The sequence below is a fragment of the Podarcis tiliguerta genome (assembly GCF_965153285.1).
Source record: "Podarcis tiliguerta genome assembly, chromosome: 3".
Taxonomy (NCBI): Eukaryota; Metazoa; Chordata; class Lepidosauria; order Squamata; family Lacertidae; genus Podarcis; species Podarcis tiliguerta.
Genome location: NC_139536.1, coordinates 96203219 through 96224831, shown reverse-complemented (window position 1 = coordinate 96224831; position 21613 = coordinate 96203219). Strand labels below are relative to the sequence as shown.

The 21613-nt window shown below is 42.9% G+C and overlaps 1 protein-coding gene across 5 annotated transcripts in view; it reads left to right on the top strand.

The window, feature by feature from the left end:
- CSMD1 (CUB and Sushi multiple domains 1) overlaps nt 1-21613 on the top strand; it is a 920428-nt gene that overhangs the window by 741976 nt on the left and 156839 nt on the right. For all 5 annotated transcript variants that reach the window (XM_083431289.1, XM_083431288.1, XM_083431290.1 and 2 more), the window contains 2 exons: nt 4981-5107; nt 12111-12313. In XM_083431289.1, coding sequence (XP_083287415.1) covers nt 4981-5107; nt 12111-12313 — 330 coding nt within the window. The remainder of the gene's footprint in view (nt 1-4980; nt 5108-12110; nt 12314-21613) is intronic.

Here is a 21613-nt window from a genome sequence, read left to right as displayed (position 1 = left end):
AAATGGTATATAATCTATCTCAGGTTTCCCCCAACCACCACCATATACATATATTGAAACTAAATATGTGGGCCATCTCTGAGGAAATCTACTACTACTCTCCCTGAAATTCTTTTGGCCTTTCTTGAAATTCCTTTGGTATGCTTTTACCTTGGTTTCTGAAGGACATTTGATGCAACCTAGGAATGAATGGACTACAGACTACAAGAAAGTTTGACGTCCCTATCAAAACTCTTTCAGTTTTCTTCACATTTCTTACCCAAGGAGAAATCTACAGATTCACCTCATGTTTTGCCTTGAAGCAAAATTCTGTGGTAATTCTTACTAAAAAGAATGCTCATTCTCTGTGAGGTCTCCATGAATTATTTTGTCCTATCTGGTATTGTCTAAACTGACCCCCCTGCAAAATTGGTGGCAAATTTGGGTCCATAGCTAGAAGACTGTAACAACAACAACAACAACAACAACAACAACAACTTTTATTGCCCTTGTTCCCAAAGATATAAGCCTTTTTGAATGTACAAAAGTATCCCCCCATCTCTCCCTGTCCTTCACTGAAACACAGGCCAGTTTCTTAACAAACCATCATTTAGCTGTCTTGTGGCAAGGCTAATATTTGTGTATTGTTCTTTGCATGGATTTTTACTATATCATATTCTACTCATTTTATGTTCACAAGGTATATAAGACTAGATCACTTGTGTGCTTTCTCCATTAATAATGGGATTAATGTGAAATTCAATATCTCAGTTGCTCTTTATCTGAATTGTTTGTTTTCATGAGGTCACACACAAAACCTGGTCTTATTATCCTGCTGAAAACTGGAGATAATGAGCTTTCCAAAGTAATTCAGAAATTACTCAAGCTCAAGAAAGAAAGAAAGAAAGAAAGAAAGAAAGAAAGAAAGAAAGAAAGAAAGACCCACTGGAATGGCTGGCAGTTGTTCTGAGGCAGCCCAATATCTTTCCTAGTCTTCGGATCCTTTTCACTATCCCTGTATGAGGAGTGGAAAAATGTTGTGAGGGCAAAATAAGAAGTGGAGACCTACAGCCATTCTCATGAGCCATCTGCGAGGAAGGGGCTGTCTCTTCGCCCATTTCACCCATGCAGTGCCTGTTTTCTGTCCCCATAGGAACTAATGACTCCAGTAGTTTCTGTGTGGTGAGGAAAAAGCTCTGTGTGGGCAAAATTGGAGGTATAGTCAAAAAGTCTTTTTATAAGGGTAATCCATTAGAGGGCAAGTAACCTGGAACTTTAGCTGCTTGTCTTTCTTTTGAGGTGGGCTTTTGAGGCTGATAGCTAAAAAAACACACTGAGAGGCATATAGCTGGGTTGAATAAGTGACACTTTTATTTATATAAACCCAGACCTGCAGAACAAAACTATAGGTATGGGAATTACTTATGTTTATGGGACTTATGCGGCTATAAGGGCGACCAAACCCCTGCCAGGCCAGAAGCAAGCATATTTGCCTAACCCTAACTCCAGCCACACCTTGAAGGTAAGTAGGGAGATCTACCCACCCCCACCCCCTTAGGGGCCTACAAGGTTGAGGAAGCCTGCTCTCACATTCAGGCCTTAGGCACTGACAGTCATCCCCAAGGGTCCCTAACAGGCTATCCTAACATGCTCTGCTTCCTATACCTTCCTGCAAAAGTGACATGATTAACCTGTTTAAAAGGGATAACAGTGCAGGAGCCAAATTAACCTAGGCCTAATGGCTGAGTGAACAGACACCATACCTAATCAACCTCCTTTCCCAACCCTACAGCATGGAGAAGGTGAAAAAACCCACTTGCTAAACCAGACAAAAATTCCCCTGTGGCCCAGAAGTGACCACTGAAAGACAAACGGCAAAAAAAAAGCGAGGGAGGATGCAGACGTTGAGGAGGAGGGGTGGGCTTAAATGAGCCCCCTGTAGCCACACGTAACATGCTGGTGCATTGCACGTCACGTGTACGTGAACACCAGCATCCAAAATGGCGGCTTTGGCACCAGCTGCAAACTTGCCCCATCACCCAGAGTAGGCTCAGGCAGCAGAACTGAGATTGTGGTCACTTGGAGTTCTTTTCCAGGTCTAATGCAGCACAGCTTTGCCAGAGTTCCCACTGACAAGAGGTTCTGTTTAAGAGGGTGGGAACAGGCATGTATAATGCATACATTCATTTCTTTGTCATCACGTGTTCCGTTCAATTCTAATCTTTCCTGCTTTAAACACGTTGTACACATTAAGTGGCATTCTTTGATTCTCCTCCCCCCGCCCTTTCTTTCTCTTTTTAATTGAAAGTCTGGTATGATCTGTGTCTGAACAAAGAGAAAGTGGTTGAGTAGATACATTCTTTGCAGAATTCTCTGCCTGGGAAAATATCTTTTCAATCTCATGTAAGAGAACCATCAAACCTAGAAACATGAAACTAATTTGAGTACCCTTACATGTTTCGTCTGTGCTCTCAGCTGTTTCAAGCTCCTCGCTTACACCTGACATAAAGATTGTGTCATCTTGACTTGCCAGTTACGAAAACTCTGGATTCTGGCTGAGCAAGATGTGAAATAGCTTGTCTTATGTTGCTATCAAAAGGTATATGTGCAACACGTTAAGAAGTGAGAAGAAAAACATTTCCATCAAGGTAAAGAAAAGGTTACTCTTATTTTCCAGCTGTATGGCTACAACCCATGCAAATGCTGTGGGCTATTCGTGGAGTGTGTTTTGCTCATCCATGCGAGAAGCATATTGTCAGGGGGAAGAGTGCTAGATAGCACATATCTGAATGCTAACACTTTAGGTTAATTCCATAGGACAGTGCTCACAGGGAAGCTCGAATTATAACTTCTTAAAAGTATAACAAGAAAATATTGTTCACGCTTCCTGATCTGGTTCTGGGTTACTCAGATACTGCCTTATCATCAATTGATGTACCTTTGCTTGTAAAAATAAAAATAAAAAATCCCTTTTGGTTCTCTGAGGCTTAAATCCTAAGATTTTTTTTTATTTTTTGAGGGGGGGGGGACAAACCATAGGTGGTTTTCCCAGTTATTCACTGCCCTGCCAGACAGCTGCCAGCAGTCAGAACTGTGGGTGGAATAATGTCTTTGTACTTCTCTATCCTTCCTCTGGTTTTAAAAAACTAACTATACCACGAAGATCATGGCCACTGGGCCCATCACCTCCTGGCAACTAGAAGGGGAAGAAATAGAGGCAGTGAGAGATTTTACTTTCTTGGGCTCCATGATCACTGCAGATGGTGACAGCAGCCACGAAATTAAAAGACGCCTGCTCCTTGGGAGAAAGGCGATGGCAAACCTAGACTGCATCTTAAAAAGCAGAGACATCACCTTACCAACAAAGGTCCGTATAGTTAAAGCCATGGTTTTCCCAGTAGTGATGTATGGAAGTGAGAGCTGGACCATAAAGAAGGCTGATCGACGAAGAATTGATGCTTTTGAATTCTGGTGCTGGAGGAGACTCTTGAGAGTCCCATGGACTGCAAGAAGATCAAACCTCTCCATTCTGAAGGAAATCAGGCCTGAGTGCTCACTGGAAGGACAGATCCTGAAGCTGAGGCTCCAATACTTTGGCCACCTCATGAGAAGAGAAGACTCCCTAGAAAAGACCCTGATGTTGGGAAAGATGGAGGGCACAAGGAGAAGGGGACGACAGAGGACGAGATGGTTGGACAGTGTTCTCGATGCTACCAGCATGAGTTTGACCAAACTGCAGGAGGCAGTGGAAGACAGGAGTGCCTGGCGTGCTCTGGTCCATGGGGTCATAAAGAGTCGTACATGACTAAACGACTAAACAACTACAACAACAACAACAAAGACCCCATCAGAAACAACGTGGTGGGGATTGGATAGAGTGCTGCTCCCAGGGGACAGGGAAGGCACAAGGTCTACCCTTGTCACACATCGTTTTCAAACTTACAGGCATCATCTGAATCAGGGCTGCAAAAGTTTCTCCTAGAGGCTGCTTACTTGTTCACAAAGTCTGAAGTTTTTATCTGCTGCTCTTTCCTAAAACAGTAATAGCACACAAGCAAACTAAATCTCTTGGGCTCTTTCATACACTTGGCAGCACATATAAAAGTAAATGAACCCTACTTTGAAAGTGTTGCTTACTAGTGTACTACTACTACTACCATAACTAGTATAGAACTTTGATAGAAGTAGAGATGCTTGAAGTATTTGATTTATGTGAGTTGTTACACAAACTGACTTGATTCATACTTCTGGATGAAAGTGTGGATGGTTATTCTTTGGACTTTTCACTTCTTTAGCTTTTCCAGTGCAATTCTTGGATTTTAAAGTGCACATTTTTAGATTAAACATGTGTGGATGTATTTATTGTTTGAGAAAATATGTTCAAAAATGTGTTTGTTTTTTACAGATCCCCCCCTCCAAAAACACACACAAAAACTTTCAAAGGATTGCACTGCACCACTTTTGCATTAGAATTCACCTTGCATGTCCTAGGTGGCTTAATGCGGGGTGGCACTGTGGTCTAAACCACTGAGCCTTTGGGGCTTGCTGATCAGAAGGTCGGCGGTTCGAATCCCTGCGATGGGGTGAGCTCCCGTTTCTTTGTCCAAGCTCCTGCCAACCTAGCAGTTTGAAAGCATACCAGTGCAAGTAGATAAATAGGTACCACTGCAGGGGTAAGGTCAACGGCATTTCCGTGCGTTCTGGTTTCTGTCACAGTGTTCTGTTGTGCCAGAAGTGGTTTAGTCATGCTGGTCAGGGGTCCTTTACCTCTTACCTAATGTTTAATACAAGACCCCATAAAGTTATTCCAACTTCCTTTCTTTATTCTAATTTTTCTTTTCCGGCTCTTGGCCGTTCATCATTTCACCAAGCAGCTTGGTATATTACAAGCAATCACGTTCTACTAAAATTAAGAGTTCTAACCTTTCTGTAGAGTAAAGTACCTCAAGTGTGCATGACACTTCTCTCTGAAAATTGATTGTTTTCGCCGTTTCTTTTCAGCTGAATGTGGTGGACGTATTCACGCTGCTACTTCAGGCCGCATTCTGTCTCCTGGTTATCCAGCTCCATATGACAACAATCTTCATTGTACTTGGATTATAGAAGCAGACCCAGGGAGGACAATTAGGTATGCATGCAGTCTCAGCTATTAAATTTAGTATTATCCAAGTCATATCGCTATAGGTTTTACCATTATATACATACCTCGTTCTTGTTTGATCTTTTAAGGGTCAAATTGCAAGATTAAAAGATGCCTGATTCACTGTATTTAACAAATTACTTCCAGAAATCATGGACTGCCATTGGTTATATATGTATTGTAGGACCAAAAGGGAGAACCTTTGATGTGCAAACATGCTAGGATGTAAGCCTTACTGAACTCATTGGGACATACTTGTGAGTGAACATGCTTAGATCTGGTGTTGTAAATTTCTTTGTGGGCAGATAAGCCCATCATATCAGAAGTAGCCATTAATGCTATTCTACCCATGCTTCGTATTTATTTTTGCCATAAAGTGGCAAAAGGAATGAGAGCATAGGATCCCAACCTGTTGAGGAGATTTCACCCCTCCCATACTCAAGAATCACCTCATCAGTCTCCTGACTCTGAAGAGAGGAGGAGGCGTGTTCTTATATCTGCATGTTCCACTCCAACTCAGATAGTGGGACTCAGTGTGAGATAGAGACTCAGAGAGAGAGAGTCAGCCAGCGAGTGAGTGAGTCAGCAAGTCAGTGGGTAGAAAAAGACTGAGAATCTCCATTTGTATATAGTGTATAGAACAGTAGCTGTTAGAGAATAAAGAAGATATTCTTCAGCACTGTCGTCTGAGTATTTATGCTCTGCTGTATTCTGCTGCACAACGACTGTTATCTTGGTGGAGTGATTTGCGGTGCTCACAGCTCTGAGTTGTGAGTCCACGGCACTTGGACCTGTTCTACAGAGGAAAGTGGTCTCTGGAAGTGCCATCCAGCTCGCCTAGCCCAGTCGGGGCTGAGGTGGACGAGTCCAGTTGGTGACACTGGCTCTAGGGCGATGCTGACATCGGTTATGGGCCCAGTCGTTGTTCCAGTCGTCTGACCAGGCGGTGTTCCAGTTGTACCAGTCATCCCAGTCGTCCCAGTTGCCAGAGGTTTCTGTTGCTGATTGCCGGACGGCGGAACGGAGGCTGCATGCTGGACTGATTTGTGGTGCCCAGAAGCAGAGCTGTTTTGGAGCAGAGTATTCAAGCTGCCGCTGTTGCTGCTGCTTGATTTATGGAGGTATGTTGCTGACTGCCAAAGAAAGAAGATAGCATCCCTGTTTGCCTGTTAATTGCGCTCTGAGTAGGAGAGAGAGTGGCTGAAGGAGTCAAGGCTTTATCTGTGTTGCACGAGGGAAGTGTCTTGCTCTAAGTAATAGCAGACATGGCCTGTGCACATTCTGGCCAGATGGCTCTGTCCTTTCCTCTCCTGACGCCTGCAAACTATGCAGTATGGCAAGTGAAGATGAAAGCGCTTTTACAGAGGGAAAAGCTATTTCACACTATAGAAGATGACCCTCCCGATAAGGATGATGATGAATGGCCTGAGTGGCATGCTGCGGACATGAGAGCCCGAGGGACAATTGTTTTGAGTGTTTCAGACCACTTGCTGGTGAACTTGGAGGGTGAAGAAACTGCACGAGCTGTTTGGCATAAGCTGAGAGATATGCATTTGAGGCAGAATGCTGGTTCCAGCGTGATTTTCTTCAAGAAACTGTGCAGGCTGGAGTTGGAAAAAGGTGGTGATTTGCCTAGCCATCTATCTGAGTTAAAGCGTCTCAGACAGGACCTTGTTCAGCGAGACCTGGCTATTTCAGAGGCTGTGTTTGCAATGCTCATGATAAACAGCCTAGATGACTCTTACGATGGAGTAGCTGCCCAGATTTCTACCATGCCTTCTGACTGGCTAACTGAAGATTATGTGTCTAGCGTGCTCCTGAATGAGTGGGATCGCAGACAGGCTGTTAGAGAAAGCCGGGAAAATGGTGCTGTTAAAAATGTGCTTGAAAATGTGCCTAAGTCTCCAGCAGGGGAAAGTGAAAGTGAAACTGCTGCTGTTAAAGCACTAAAGTTGAAGCGGTGCTTTTCATGTGGAGCACAAGGCCATTTGAGTTTTCAGTGCAGCAAGAAAACTTCAAAGAAGAAGGGAAACTTCAGAGGCAGAGGGGGAGGAGGACGAAACCCCCAAGCACCTGCTACTTCAAAGGCTTTGATCTCTCGCTGCTGCAATCAACGTGGGCGGAGTTTCTTCGTGGTCGACTCTGGCTGCACAAACCACGTAGCCAAAGATAAGGATCTCTTTGTTCAGCTTGAGAAGCAAGAGAAAGAAATTAATCAAGCAGATGGGACTGTTCTCACGAGTGTGGCTAAGGGAACTGTGTTCTTAAAGAGCCTGAATGCAACAATTAAGAATGTCCTGTATGCACCTGATATTCAGGACAATTTGTTGAGTGTTTCCCAGCTTGAGCATCAGGGGTTTAAGGTGGTGTTTGCTAAATCTCGCTGTGAAATTCGTCGAGATGGCAAGCTCATTCTGTATGCAAAATGTGTTAATGGTTTGTACCAATTGCCTTTTGTTTCAGGTACAGGTACTGCAGAAGCAACTAAGAAAGAGTGTTGCAATTTATCTGTTGATAAGAATGAGAAGTTGCATGACCAATGTATTCATTTTTACCACCGTGTTTATGCTCATTTGAATTTCCAGGCTGTGGCAAAAATGCCTGATATGGTTCAGGGTATGAAGTTGAAAGAATGTCCCTACCACATGAAATGTGTTTCTTGTGCGGAGAGTAAGGCAAGGCAAGCTCCCAAAGGTACTGAGTCTGGGAGAGAGGCCAAGAAACCATACGAAGTCATTCATGCGGACTTAGTGGGGCCTCTAGCACTTTCTAGAGGCAATTCAAGATTTTTCATGGTTTTGATAGACTCCTATTCAAGATATGTATGGGTCTATATGCTGCAGAAAAAGTCTGAAGCCTTTACCAAGTTTCGCCAATTTTGTAAATGGCTCAGAAATGTACATAATGAGAACGTACGTTGTCTTTTCAGTGACAGGGGAGGTGAGTTTTGTTCAGAGGAGTTTGAGAGTTTTCTTTCTGAACAGGGCATTGAGCATAGAACTGCCACGCCCAGATCACCCTGGCAGAATGGTTTATGTGAGAGAGTAAACCAAACCTTGCAGCAAGGAATCAGGACACTGTTACACGATTCGGGGCTGCCCAATCCCTATTGGGCCGAAGCTCTTTCGTTTTTCTGTCACGTGTATAACAGGAGGTACCAGTCCGCAGTAAATTGCACCCCATATGAGATGCTTCACGGAAGGAAGCCATGTGTAAAGCATTTTAAAATTTTTGGATCAGAGGTTTTGGTGCACACCTCGCAAGGTGACAAACTGAGCAAGCGTGGAGAACGTGGTGTTTTCCTAGGATATGAGAAAGGGTCTTATCGTGTCCTGATCACAGACACGAAAACCATCAGGCTGACCAGAAGTATTGAGGACAATCCACAATGGGACAGAGTTGGCGTTTTTCAGTGCCATCCCATTTGTGATGATGGTGCAAAAGGGGCAAAGACAGTTAAGAGAGAGGCAAGTTCTGATGTGATTGATAATCCTGATGCCGATGTAGTTTCGGATGGTGGCACAGATTATCAGAGCCCAAAAGCCTCAGTAGAGTCTGACGCAGATGCAGACTTAGCAGCTTCATATACTTTAGCTCCCCATTCTCCCAAAGAGGAGGAAGCACCAGAACAAGAGGATCAGAGAGTTTTGCGCAGATCCGAGAGAACAACCAAGGGTGTAACACCGAAAAGGTTTGCTGAAGAGTTTGCAAAGGCTGCGGTCACGAGCAACTCTGGTGCGGTTTTTAAACCAGGCAGAAAGTGTGCTGAGAGTAATAGTACAAAACACTTTATTTATTTCCTTACCTGACCTAAAATGGTTCATAGATAATATGTTTAAAGGATCAGGATTGAAGGAGCAAATGTGTTTGAATACTGAAAATGGTTTGTTCAAATCTGCCTAATAAGCAATGTTAATTTGCATGTGAGAGGAAGAAACGTGTATGAAGATTTTTCTAGAAGCTGCTTATTCATTTGAGTGTTCACAATGTGTATTTTGTGTGAACTACAGATTGAGGTTTATGTTTTAACTCCTTCCTAATGGACACAGAGTGGTTACAGTGATTGTTTAATGGTATTGTTAAAGTGTCTTAGATAAAGGGGGAGAGAGGTAACTGCAAATATGTTAACCAAGGTTGTAAGCAGAGTACAACTTTTTGGAATGTGTGTAAATTGCAGTTATGATAAAGATTCTTGAAATGGTCGGATGAAATGGGGGAGGATGAGGAGATTTCACCCCTCCCATACTCAAGAATCACCTCATCAGTCTCCTGACTCTGAAGAGAGGAGGAGGCGTGTTCTTATATCTGCATGTTCCACTCCAACTCAGATAGTGGGACTCAGTGTGAGATAGAGACTCAGAGAGAGAGAGTCAGCCAGCGAGTGAGTGAGTCAGCAAGTCAGTGGGTAGAAAAAGACTGAGAATCTCCATTTGTATATAGTGTATAGAACAGTAGCTGTTAGAGAATAAAGAAGATATTCTTCAGCACTGTCGTCTGAGTATTTATGCTCTGCTGTATTCTGCTGCACAACGACTGTTATCTTGGTGGAGTGATTTGCGGTGCTCACAGCTCTGAGTTGTGAGTCCACGGCACTTGGACCTGTTCTACAGAGGAAAGTGGTCTCTGGAAGTGCCATCCAGCTCGCCTAGCCCAGTCGGGGCTGAGGTGGACGAGTCCAGTTGGTGACACTGGCTCTAGGGCGATGCTGACATCTGTCACCTTCCATGGTATCTTATAGGATCTACTCTACTTATTAGAACTGGATCTAGTTTTAGCAATGAAAGTAACTATATTGGTCTCACTGAGCTCAACTGATCTGCAGAATCACATTGGATGGGTTTCTCGGGAAGTAATTCACAAACCATTAGAGAACTCATTTCCACAGCAAGAAGACTGCCCATTCTTCAGGTGGTGGAGAGACAGATGAGCCTATATAGCAGTGCAGATGCAATCTCTCAGGAATGATAGCATATTAGAATTTTTGTAATGCGTTCTAACTGCAGTAGAATGAAAATCCCAATTCATTGTACTTTTAAGTATCATGTTTACTCTCAAATAGTTAATATTCTTACATAAATAGGCTAGAGTTTAGCTGGGGAGGGAAACTGTTTGCTAAAATACTTTCCTTATACATATTCAGAGAAATTCATAGTTTTTCCCCCCACACAATTTCATTTTCTTCTTCCTAGAATAGAAAGATAACTGTATTCCCCTAATACTAGACCAAAAGACACCCACTCAATCACGAGCAAATTCATTGCTCCATTTGCATTTTAATAGGAATGGCAAATGTGAAATTAATATAGAATGAAATAAGAAATTACAAACAACCATCTGTAGGTAGAAAACAGATTTAATATTTACTTATTAGCAGCCTTCTGAGTCAATATTTATTACAGCAAGTGGAAAAACGGCACTGAACTGTGACCATTTCCAATAAATGTAGCTCTCTGGGCAGTGTTTTACATCATCATATGTTTAATGTTTAAAAAATGTGGGTGGTGCTTCACAGTGTGGAAATGGTAACAAAATCTATGAAAGATCATGACATGCTTATCAGCATAGTAGGCGTTGTCATGCTTCAAGTGTATTCAGGTCTCCAAGGTCTGACTTACAATGTAACTGATCAGACATTGAACTTGATATGGGAAAAGGTAAAACAACCCACCAATATTCTTGTTTACTTGCAGTTGTGAATGTCTAGTGTTAAGTAACAAGTGAGGCCCTGAACAAAGTGGCGTAATGCAGTGTGCACGTGTTCAGGGTTTCAGCCACTCCACCACATACACAAACCAGATTTTCATCTTCCTCCAGTCAATATGCTGTGTCCACTGAACATGTTTGGTCCGCAGCGGTCTGGTTTGAGAGGGTGTTGGTTTGAACACACTGCTGCCCAATCCCAATTCCATTGGGTTCCTGCACAGATTTCTGTGGGCAGCTCTAGGGACATTTAAAAATGGCTTCTTAGCATGAACGAGGAATGGCCTTCCCAGTCAAGCAGGTGGTTGTCTCATCTTTTCATCTATGTGTCTCATCCTTTGTCTTTCTCCATGGCATTCCCTCTCCCACCTCGCCTTCAGTGCCACCATCTCAGTAGTTTCCAGTTCATTGGCACTGAGCAGACTTGGTCTTCATTGGGATATTTTTGGGTCATTTCTGCCCTTCACAATTTATTTTATATTATTTTGTGCTTAAGTTTGTTATATGCTCAGAAATAAGACATTCCTTCAGTAGTTCATTTTGAGCTGTGAATGTCTAATGTCAAGTAATGCTTCTGAATTTAAAGGAGGGGTTGTGGCGACAAGGCACATAGAAACGAATTCCTAAATGTATGTTGGTTTTCTTTTTCTTCAAATTAATTCAGTCCTTTGAAACACTTTATTTCTGGGTATAAAATAAGTTTTGGAATAAAGGAGATTTTTTGGGGGGAGGGGGAGAGCTAATTGATGCTACGAGCTTGTTTAATCTGGAAGAGAAATGAAACTGATGCAGTGTGCAGCTAATAGTTGTAGCACTGCTGGGGGTGCTACAACTACAATGTATAATGGTAGGTGAGAGGGGAGGCGACAAATTTTGGTGTCACACACGGTGCCAAGGTCTGCCACTGTGTAAGTCAGTGTTATTGGAATATGTCTGGTGGCACCCACATCTTGAGGATTGTCAATCAGTTCAGGAAGTGTTCCAAATAAAAGGTCATGTGTTGTGGAGTTTGCATACATGTACCCCAGATATGTCTGCAACTAACCAAAGAAGAATGCTGATAAACCAGGTTTTCTTCCTTTTTTTCTGGACGTAATTTGTAGCTTCATGTTAATTATTATAACCACAATGAAACAAAGAAGATTCACACTTACGTTCGTTCAGATTAATGGATTTAATCATGGTTAATTATGTGTTGTTACATGCCTGTCATTCCTTAATCTGCCCTTTTTATTTAGCACCAAAGGTAGTCATGAATGACAAATGTCTCACATTCTTCTTTCATTTGCAGTCTGCATTTTATTGTTTTTGACACTGAGGTGGCTCATGACATACTCAAAGTGTGGGATGGTCCTGTTGAAAGCAGTATTCTACTGAAAGAGTGGAGTGGCTCAGCTCTTCCTGAAGATATTTATAGTACTTTCAACTCCCTGACTTTGCAATTTGACAGTGACTTCTTCATCAGCAAATCAGGATTTTCTATCCAGTTTTCAAGTAGGTGGATTTGTTTAGTCCTTGAGTAAAATCAAGTTTTGGCCTTTCATGTTTTTGTTGCTAATAGCGTGGTCTGTTACGCCATTTTGAAAACGAGTTTCAGTCTGGTAAGAACCCAAAATCTGTTGACTGTATGCTGAATTAGCTGACATCTGCTAAAAATATAAACAAACAGTTCCCCCAAATATTCTACTTTATGCTTCTTGACAAATAGCATATTTCAATTTTGTATTCAAATGACAGGGGTCAAATGACATACAGGGGTGTCTCAGATCAGAGTCTGCCTGAAAAACTTTGCTGTGCAAATTGGTGCATTTCACACCTGTCAGATGCTGGGTGGTGGTTGCTCGTGAGTAACCAGGCAGGACTCCGAGCTGTCTTTTACAGGTTTTATTGTGCAAACTATTTACAGTGCAGATACACAAAGTTCATGTCTGTCTGAGTCCCTTGCAGAATCCGGGAGTGTCCCCTTCCAGGTTCTCCCCCAACATAAGAATTTAGACACCCCAAATCTCCGCCTCCCCTCCTTGTGTTTCACCCCTCTGCGCAAGCTGGGCGACGGAATTGGCGTGTGTGCCTCTTGGCCAGCCGGGCTAAGTGAGGCGTTTGAGCTCTCAGCAGCATCTTCGAGCCCTCTCCTCGCTTGGCTGGTCCCTTCCCTCTCTTCTCCACTAGAGGTGTGGCTTTTCCCCTCACTGGAAGAGGAACTGCTCCTCAGAAGCGTAGGAGGCTCCCTGTATTCCAACGGCATCCCTTCCTCCCTCCCCTGTTCCGATGGCAGTCCCTTGACAACATCGAATAAGGCATTTACTTGAATCATAAACATTTCATTCTTAAAGGGAAGCAAGCTGTGTAGAGTAAGAAGCCACTGCTTCCATTCCGTTGTTCCCTGATACGCTGAACCATTTCACTGATGACCGCAGCAGCATGGGAGTTGTTTCTGGCAGTGCTCATCCCATGCTACTGTGGCAACATGTGAAAGGCTGGAAATGTGGGTGGGATCTCTCTCACTTTTTACTTAGTCAAGAAAGGGAGGGGAAAGGACTCACACAGCTGATCCTGTGCACATGGTTTTGGCCTTTCAAACATTTCCAGAACAATACAAAATAAAACCATTAGAAAGTGGCTCTTGAGCTGGTACAGTAATTCATCTTCATCAGTAGCAGTGCCGGATTTACGTATAAGTGAAACAAGCTATAGCTTAGGGCCCCACTCTCTTGGGGCCCCCCAAAAAATTTAAAGGGAAAAAAACCCCTGGATGTACATTTCCAAAATATAAGAGGGGGGAAAAAACCTACATACAGCAACAGTGTTTTGTGTGGTATGGGCTCCTATGAGTAATGGGCCCCGACTGCTAGCCTGCTCCCTAAAATATCACTGGTTTGCTCATTTTTGTATATAGGGTGACGACATTCTACATGTGCAAATGGCTTTAGATACTTATTAGGTCCATAAATTACCATATAGCATATATTCAACACAAAAAACAGTGACAGTTTGTTCTTGACAAAGGACAGCTGGACATATAAAGGGCCCCATTATCTTCAGTAGCTTAGGGCCACATCAAACCTAAATCCGGCCCTGATCAGTAGCATCAGAATCTCTGCATGACACTGCGATCCATGAATTGTCTGGCGTTGGCATTGCTGCACATACTGGCCTCATATTCAGCCAAAATAGACTTGCTAATTCAAAACAATGCCAGTTTTGTCCAGTATAGGGAAAGAAAAATGTTTGGGTTGGGTCAACAATTGCTAGGGGAAATGCAACTTTGACCTTCTTATGCCCCCAGTTTTGTTGTTTACATTGTTCCTGTGCCTAGCAACTGTGCATTTTAGCAAAGGATCTATCGGCAAAGGATTCTTGAGTGATCTACTGGTGGTGGTAGTGTGTGTGTGTGTGTGTGTGGGCATGTCCAATAAGAGAACTTGATTGCATTTTGAACTGCAGAATTATCAGAGCTCTGACAAGCCTTTCATGGGATTCCTTAGTATAGTGTCTTGAAGTAAAAATAGTCACTTTTATGAGAGATAATGCTTATTTATATGTTACCATAGTTGCATAATTGAGGACTGGATGTCATTGACTCCGACTGCATGGTTTGGTCATCTGTACCAAAGCAGTGTGGAAAAAAGCCACGACATTTTTCTTCCCATACAGTTACAGTAACACAAAATGGCTCTTAATGTTGCTCTTATGAATAATCTTCATGGCTTACAGCTTGGTTGCAGATGTTTACCATTTTTCAAAGATTAATTTTTATGTGCATAAATTTATGCTACAGATTCCTATACATAAGTTTCCAACACACACACCCCTGCTTTAATAAGTATGCTGATGTAGATGATTAATTGGATGAATGCAAATGTATTTTGCTCACAACATGTTTGGACCCCATCAAGAGTCCATTGTCTCACCAGCTCAGCACAGCATGTAAAACACCACGAGGACATGAACTGACTGGTGTGATTATGTTAATTGTAATCAGCCTAACACTTTTCATTAAAACTTAATTACCATTTAATCATGCATAAAAGGATAGAAAATGGAGTTCAGTGTGCATCCCTGACCTTTACTTTGCAGGGTTAAATATATTTAAACTAGTTATTAGAAACGGGGGTTCTTAACTAAACATCTCCCATCAAGTCAGAGAAGTACTGGTATGTGTAAGAAGGTAGAGAATGAAATGCCTGTTAACTGAATAACCAATTCTCTTTAGCCACAGTAGACCTCTGACCTTAAGAGTATCCAATATCAGATTAATTAATTAGCAGACTTAGAGTTTGCTGGCCTTTTCATCCCTGTTTATTTATTATATTATTTGCTGCCCTTCATTGCCACTCATGTTGGGGCAGATGACAGCAATAAATAATACAATAAGATGTCAGATACAGTTAAAACTGTCAAAATAATCAAGCATAATACAACAAAATGCAAAACAAAACACTTACCCTACTTCCCGACATTTCTAACAAAGTAGATTATTTGTTGATGATGTCATTTATGACAATCAGCAAAAGAAAAGAAAAGAAATATTAGCATCAGACTGCTAAAAATGTTTTCCAGTCATTTATGCTCCCTACAATTATACCATATAGCACCTTAATTGTACCAAGGCGTTTGATACTCATAGATGCAAACAGTTAACCGTAGTGGTTTAGGAAACAGCAAGTGAATGTATGATTCCTTCTCTGTTTTCATTTACCTTCCTCCTAGGTTGAAACATCAGATCTTGAGTAATTGTGGAGTGGGAGGAACATACTCAGAAATCATAATTGTTTATTACAGTTCAGTAAAAGTAATAAATTAGGTTCAGTTTGCCTTTAATGTGAACTGACCTAATTCACACTTTCCCAAACATTACGTGAACTGAACACCCCTTAAAATTTGTGCTTCTCTGAATTTTACAGTGCAATTCTCTAACCAAATAACATGTACAAAACAACATAAAAATGCATTACATTAGGCCAAACTGCTCGCAAAAATGTGTACGTTAGGATAAATGCAGACTGAAATGCTGGCAAATTTTCATGAGTATTTTTTTAAAAAGTGCTTTCAAACTGATGCAGAAGTGCAGAGAAATTAACTTAAGATTGGAAAATTGGGAACCTGAGAGGAACCAAAATTGTCAGATATGTCTACCCCTAGCTATTTCTTTTTGTGAAGCAGGCTTTATTGATTAATAATTGGTACAATACAATTGTTCTTGAAGTTCACACATCTAGAGAATTACAAGAGATCTGCAGTTATATTGTTTAAGCACACGTTGTACATAGGAGGCACAAAGCAGGTGATTTCTGCTCATGCAGTGGGATTTCCCCTTCCTCTCTCTCCCCTTTAGCCCCTCAACAATCCCTAAAGGTCTCTCTGGAAATAGATTTTGAGGGCATGGGGAAAGGCTTCAAGAGGAGGGGGAGGAGAGGAGTGGAAGTCTGTTCTGTCCATGCACTCCACCATTAGATATAACCCAGAGCTTGCTGATGGGAAAGATGCCAGGCCATAGGAACAGCCTCTCTCCCCTGTGTTCTGAGGAGCCTAGGAAATCAATGCTTGACCATAATTTTATTAGCCATTGTGAGAGTTGCACATTGTGAGAGTTATTGAAATGAACAATTCATTCTTCTGCCTACTTCAGTGGAAAGGAAGTGGTGACGGAAGGAGCGGGGAGCTGGCAGGAAAGGAAAATTATATTAAATTAAAAAAAATAACCTCAAACAATCATTTTATTCGCATGCCACCTTGACAAAGTTAAAACCATGCTCAAGGCAGCTCACAACATATAAAAAATATACATATCTGCAAACATAACAGAAGTAAGGTAAGGTAAAGGGACCCCTGACCGTTAGGTCCAGTCGTGGCTGACTCTGGGGTTGCAGTGCTCATCTCGCTTTATTGGCCAAGGGAGCTGGCATACAGTTTCTGGGTCATGCGGCCAGCATGACTAAGCCGCTTCTGGTGAACCAGAGCAGGACACGGAAACGCCGTTTATGCCGGAGCGGTACCTATTTATCTACTTGTACTTTGACGTGCTTTCGAACAGCTAGGTTTGCAGGAGCTGGGACCAAGCAACGGGAGCTCACCCTGTTGCGGGGATTCGAACCGCTGACCTTCTGATCGGCAAGTCCTAGGCTCTGTGGTTTAACCCACAGCGCCACCCGCGTCCTATAACAGAAGTAGTCACAGACAATAAACAAACCATCAAAAAGTACACAACCAAATTGATAAAATTTTCACATTTATAATAGGGTATGAAATAAAAATTTAGAAAAATAACAGCAACAACCTAATCCCAGTAACAAAACCTCCTCGGCCCACGATTCTGTTCAGCAGCCTCACCTTTTGTAGCTGGAGTCGGTCAGGGACCTGCCATCCCTGGCCAGGTGGGAAAAGACCTGCAAGGCAGGGAGGGACTCACAGCAATGATGGTCCAGTACTTAAAAAGAAATGAAAGCAAACTTCTCCATTTCTTTTGGAACATCTTAAAGTTGACTCATATACTATTTTTCTTTACGCTGTAGCATAAATGTTTTGCCCTCCCCTCTCCTTCCTCAGTTGCATAAGTTTCTTCTTCAAAGTGTTACTTTTAAATAAATTGTCACTGCACAGATTTCTCCACCTACTTCTCACCCTGCACACCCACTAAATCTGTCTTGGAGTTTCCCCAATCTTCTGCAGCAGATTTAGGGAGCAGGCAGGGTGTGCCTGGAGAGAGGAGAGGTGTAAAAAACAAAAACAAAAATCCAGTTGAGCAAGCAGAAATCCTTGCATTGTTAGGTCTCATTAATGGAATACTTCCATGAGACCTTACGTCTGCCTATCAGTTATTGTGATTTCCTCCTGTACTTTCATTTTTGTGAGGGTAGAGCTGAGATAGAGTAAAGCAGAACGGAGCAACAGTATTCAGTATGCATGTTCCTACATTCCCATCCTTAACTACACAAACCATTATGGGTCCTATTTGTAAGAGAAATCTGATATGGAAATATTATAAAACATCCGCTGTATAGGTAAAAGAAAACAGAAGGAAGCATGAAAAATCAGAGAGATACAAAACTTGTCTGAAGTATCAATGGGAAACTTGGTCTAAATTGACCTGTTTTCTTCATGATTTAAATCTGCTTTATTTCAGTTAACCCTCCTTGGTGTTAAAGTGGTTAGCTGTTGGCTTAGATGGATTGCCTTTGTTGGCTGAGCACTAAACGCTTGATACGCCTAAACCATTCTAGAAAGAATCAGAACCAAGCTGGAGCAGTCCCATGAATTGTGTTAGGTCTGTGGAGTTGGCAGCAGTTAATGAGCTGTACTATTGAAGGCTGCAGGCAAGTCTTAACACAATCAGTCGTGTGAAACTGCTCCTAACAGCCTTGGTGGGTGGTTAGTCAACCAGGACTACTGTCAGTGCAACTGCCAGGCCAGAAGATTGATGATGTCCTTGTGTGCTGTGCCTAGAGCTGGAGACCAACCACTCAGTCAGTAATCACCCACTACCAGGATCCCTCCAGCCTCCGGGAAAGTATCATTGGCATGGTAGGATAACTGTTCATCCCCACCCCAAGAATCCTCAGAACAAAGTTTTTTCGCCCTCGTCCTTCATTCTCCCTGACAGCAAGGAGTTATTATCTTGGAAGTGAGATGTATCTAGATCTCAATCGTCAACCTCCCTATTCCTATTAGCTTTTCCAAGTCTGCCATCTTGACCTAATGGGGGGAAATACTTGTTCCCAGAGAACCTGGAGCTTATTGCACATCAGAAATGCCCACGACATCTGTTCAACAGGTAGATAGCTGTACATGTGACAGACAGTGTGAAACACAGGGGAGTCTCCACATCCCCACTGGAATTCTACCTGCACCATTGTTTGGGATTGATTGAGTTTACTTACATACAGTATGCTGCTTTTCCACAATGAGCTGTGCCCAAAGCAGCTTACAGCAAACATTCAAAACATCGAAATCCAGGGCTGGAAATGCAAATATACAAAATGCAGAACATGTCAGTAAATGCTGTAGTTTAATTTACTTAATTGGGGTTTTGAGGTTTTCTTTAGATCATGGAAACGAGGGGTGGAGTGGTATGCCCTGACCTCCTTGTCCTGCTGCTGAACTTGCGCATCTGCTTAACTCACCTTGTCCGCTGGTGCTCTCTGTAGCTCCCCACACTAGGTTGCTCTTAATTTATATGCCTGGCTAGTTCCTTCCAGTCTAGATAATCAGTACTCTCCAGGAATGGCTGCAACTGCTGTGCCATGACTTTCTCCAGTACTGTACCTAAAAAGGGTAAGGACTAATGACCAAGAGTTGCTGTGTGTCCATGAATCCAGGGTGGGCTTCTAGAAGAAGGATAGCAGGTGATTCCCACTCATGTAGAGACACAATAACTACATTATGAACCCACCCAGTCTGCTCTGATTTTCGTTCTCTGTTTTTTATGTTTTCGGTTGTATCTGTGTCTGATAAAAATAAACACAACAAATAATTATTTTCTACCTAAGATCAAAAGGCCAATGGCTCACTTACTATATCTTTGGTTAGCACCTTTATGCCAAAATACTGTTATGGATTTGTAGATTCCCTGCTTTCTCCAGGTTTCTGGGTGCCCTGCCTCCCCCTAGATTCCTGGGTGTTGGCTTTTAAATCAGTGTTTAGAGAAGGAAGGTAACAGACATTGAAATTAACAGTGTAAAAATACAGACAAGACCAGGTCATTTAGAGCGATTGATACTACAGATGCTGTCCTTCCCCTGGCCCTGAGTAGTGGGCAGGGACAAAATAGTAGGGAGGGGGAGGTTGCCAGGGTTACAGGGGGTGTGATGTCACCCCAGGAATCTAGTGTCCTTTTGCAGGAGCTTTTTGGAAAGAGCATGAAGGAAGTGGGGGCAGGATTGCATGTGGAAGACCAGGGACATGTCTGGTTACCACTCTGGACCCAATCTTGCTGAAGCTATGGGAGAAGCAACAGCAAACACTCATAGGGTATAAGGTTCTGCACTTCTTCCATAATGGCTTGGGTGTGCACATGTGTAAATAAAACTATATATCTTAAAGACACTACGGTCTCCACTATGTCTCATTCCAAACATGAACCCTGGTTAAGTGCCAAGACCCCTGGAATCCTGCACCGCTCGGCAGAGACTGGGATGGCCCATAACCACACATCACTTAACAGCCATCAGAAGAGAAGTGCTACACCTGCTCAAGAGTCTGTAATGGCCCAGATCTTATAATGGCAACATTATCACCAGGCACTATAATGTGAAGCTTGATAAGAAGAGTAGGCAGAAGTGTGCAGCCCACCTGGGGGAATGGGGCTTCAGATGATAATGATCATATCAGCTAACCAACTGGTCAGAAAGAGAGCCATGTTCCTACTTAAAGACATTCATTAAGGGACATGGAAGCTGAGCGAAAAGGGTAAACAAAGCAAATTAACAAATTCTTTTGATTGGATTAGCAATTTGGGAGCTAGCCACTGCTGTCGCTGAGTATGTCGCTGCCTCTCCTCGCTCCTCTAGGATGATCTTAAGCATCACTGGCTGCACATTGAGCACATTTGTCAGTTTCAAGAGCCACAGGACATAGTCTGGCAAAAAGACTGTTTCAGCAGCAGCATCTGTCTCTGCGTCTGCCTTGTTGGATTCCCGCTGACTGCTTGACGAGATGTAGGGACGTGGATCATGACTGTGGCAGGCTATGCTGTGTGCTCTTGCCAGGCCGCTGTGAGATATTTTCAAAATGATTTTTTCTGTGAATGGCATTTGTTTTGAATGAAAGTAATATTAGTATTCCCTCTTGAGTAGCCTCATTTGTATTAGCATTTCAGTTGTGGCAGGATGGAAGGGAAAGCCTCCCTTTCCAAGGTCTCTGTGAACTAAAGTACAAATTACATGTAATCTGTTACTCTCTATGGTTTCAGACATGGGGTTTCCCCAAGAGATGCCCCGGATTTGACCAGGGCTTTTTTGTATGCAAAGGAAGTGCTCTGCCACTTTTGTTGTGTCAACACCTGAAAGTTTAGCATTAACTCTCACTCTGATGAATGAACATGGCAACTGCCCTAATACTATAGGATAATAGATTCAGGTAGGTAGTCGTGTTGGTCTGATGCACCTTAGAGACCAACTAAGTTTGATCTGGGTATAAGCTTTCGTGTGCATGCACACTTCTTCAGATACCGTATATGCCATTACTATAGGATAATGGGGGACGCGGGTGGCGCTGTGGGTTAAACCACAGAGCCTAGGACTTGCCAGTCAGAAGGTCGGCGGTTCGAATCCCCGTGACGGGGTGAGCTCCCGTTGTTCGGTCCCAGCTCCTGTCAACCTAGCAGTTTGAAAGCACCTCACAGTGCAAGTAGATAAATAGGGACCGCTCTCTGGCGGGAAGGTAAACGCCGTTTCCGGATGCTGCACTGGTTCGCCAGGAGCGGCTTAGTCACGCTGGCCATGTAACCCAGAAGCTGTCTGCGGACAAGCGCCGGCTCCCAGCCTCTTGAGCGAGATGAGCACGCAACCCTAGAGTCGGTCACGACTGGAGCTGATGGTCAGGGGTACCTTTACCTTTATAGGATAATGGCAATCATGGAGGAATATGTTGGTGAGTTTGTAATGAACTGTGAAATGCCTACAGTAGGTACTTAATACCCTACAATCTGAACAGAGAAGTAATAAAGCACTCATTACTTTTAAGGATATTCTTACGAGTTAGTGGGGGAAGAGGACACCCCCCAAAGATCAGTGGGTGCCAATTTCCCCCTCTAGATTCTTGAGTGCTGGGGTTTAACCATAGCTGACAGTCTGAGCT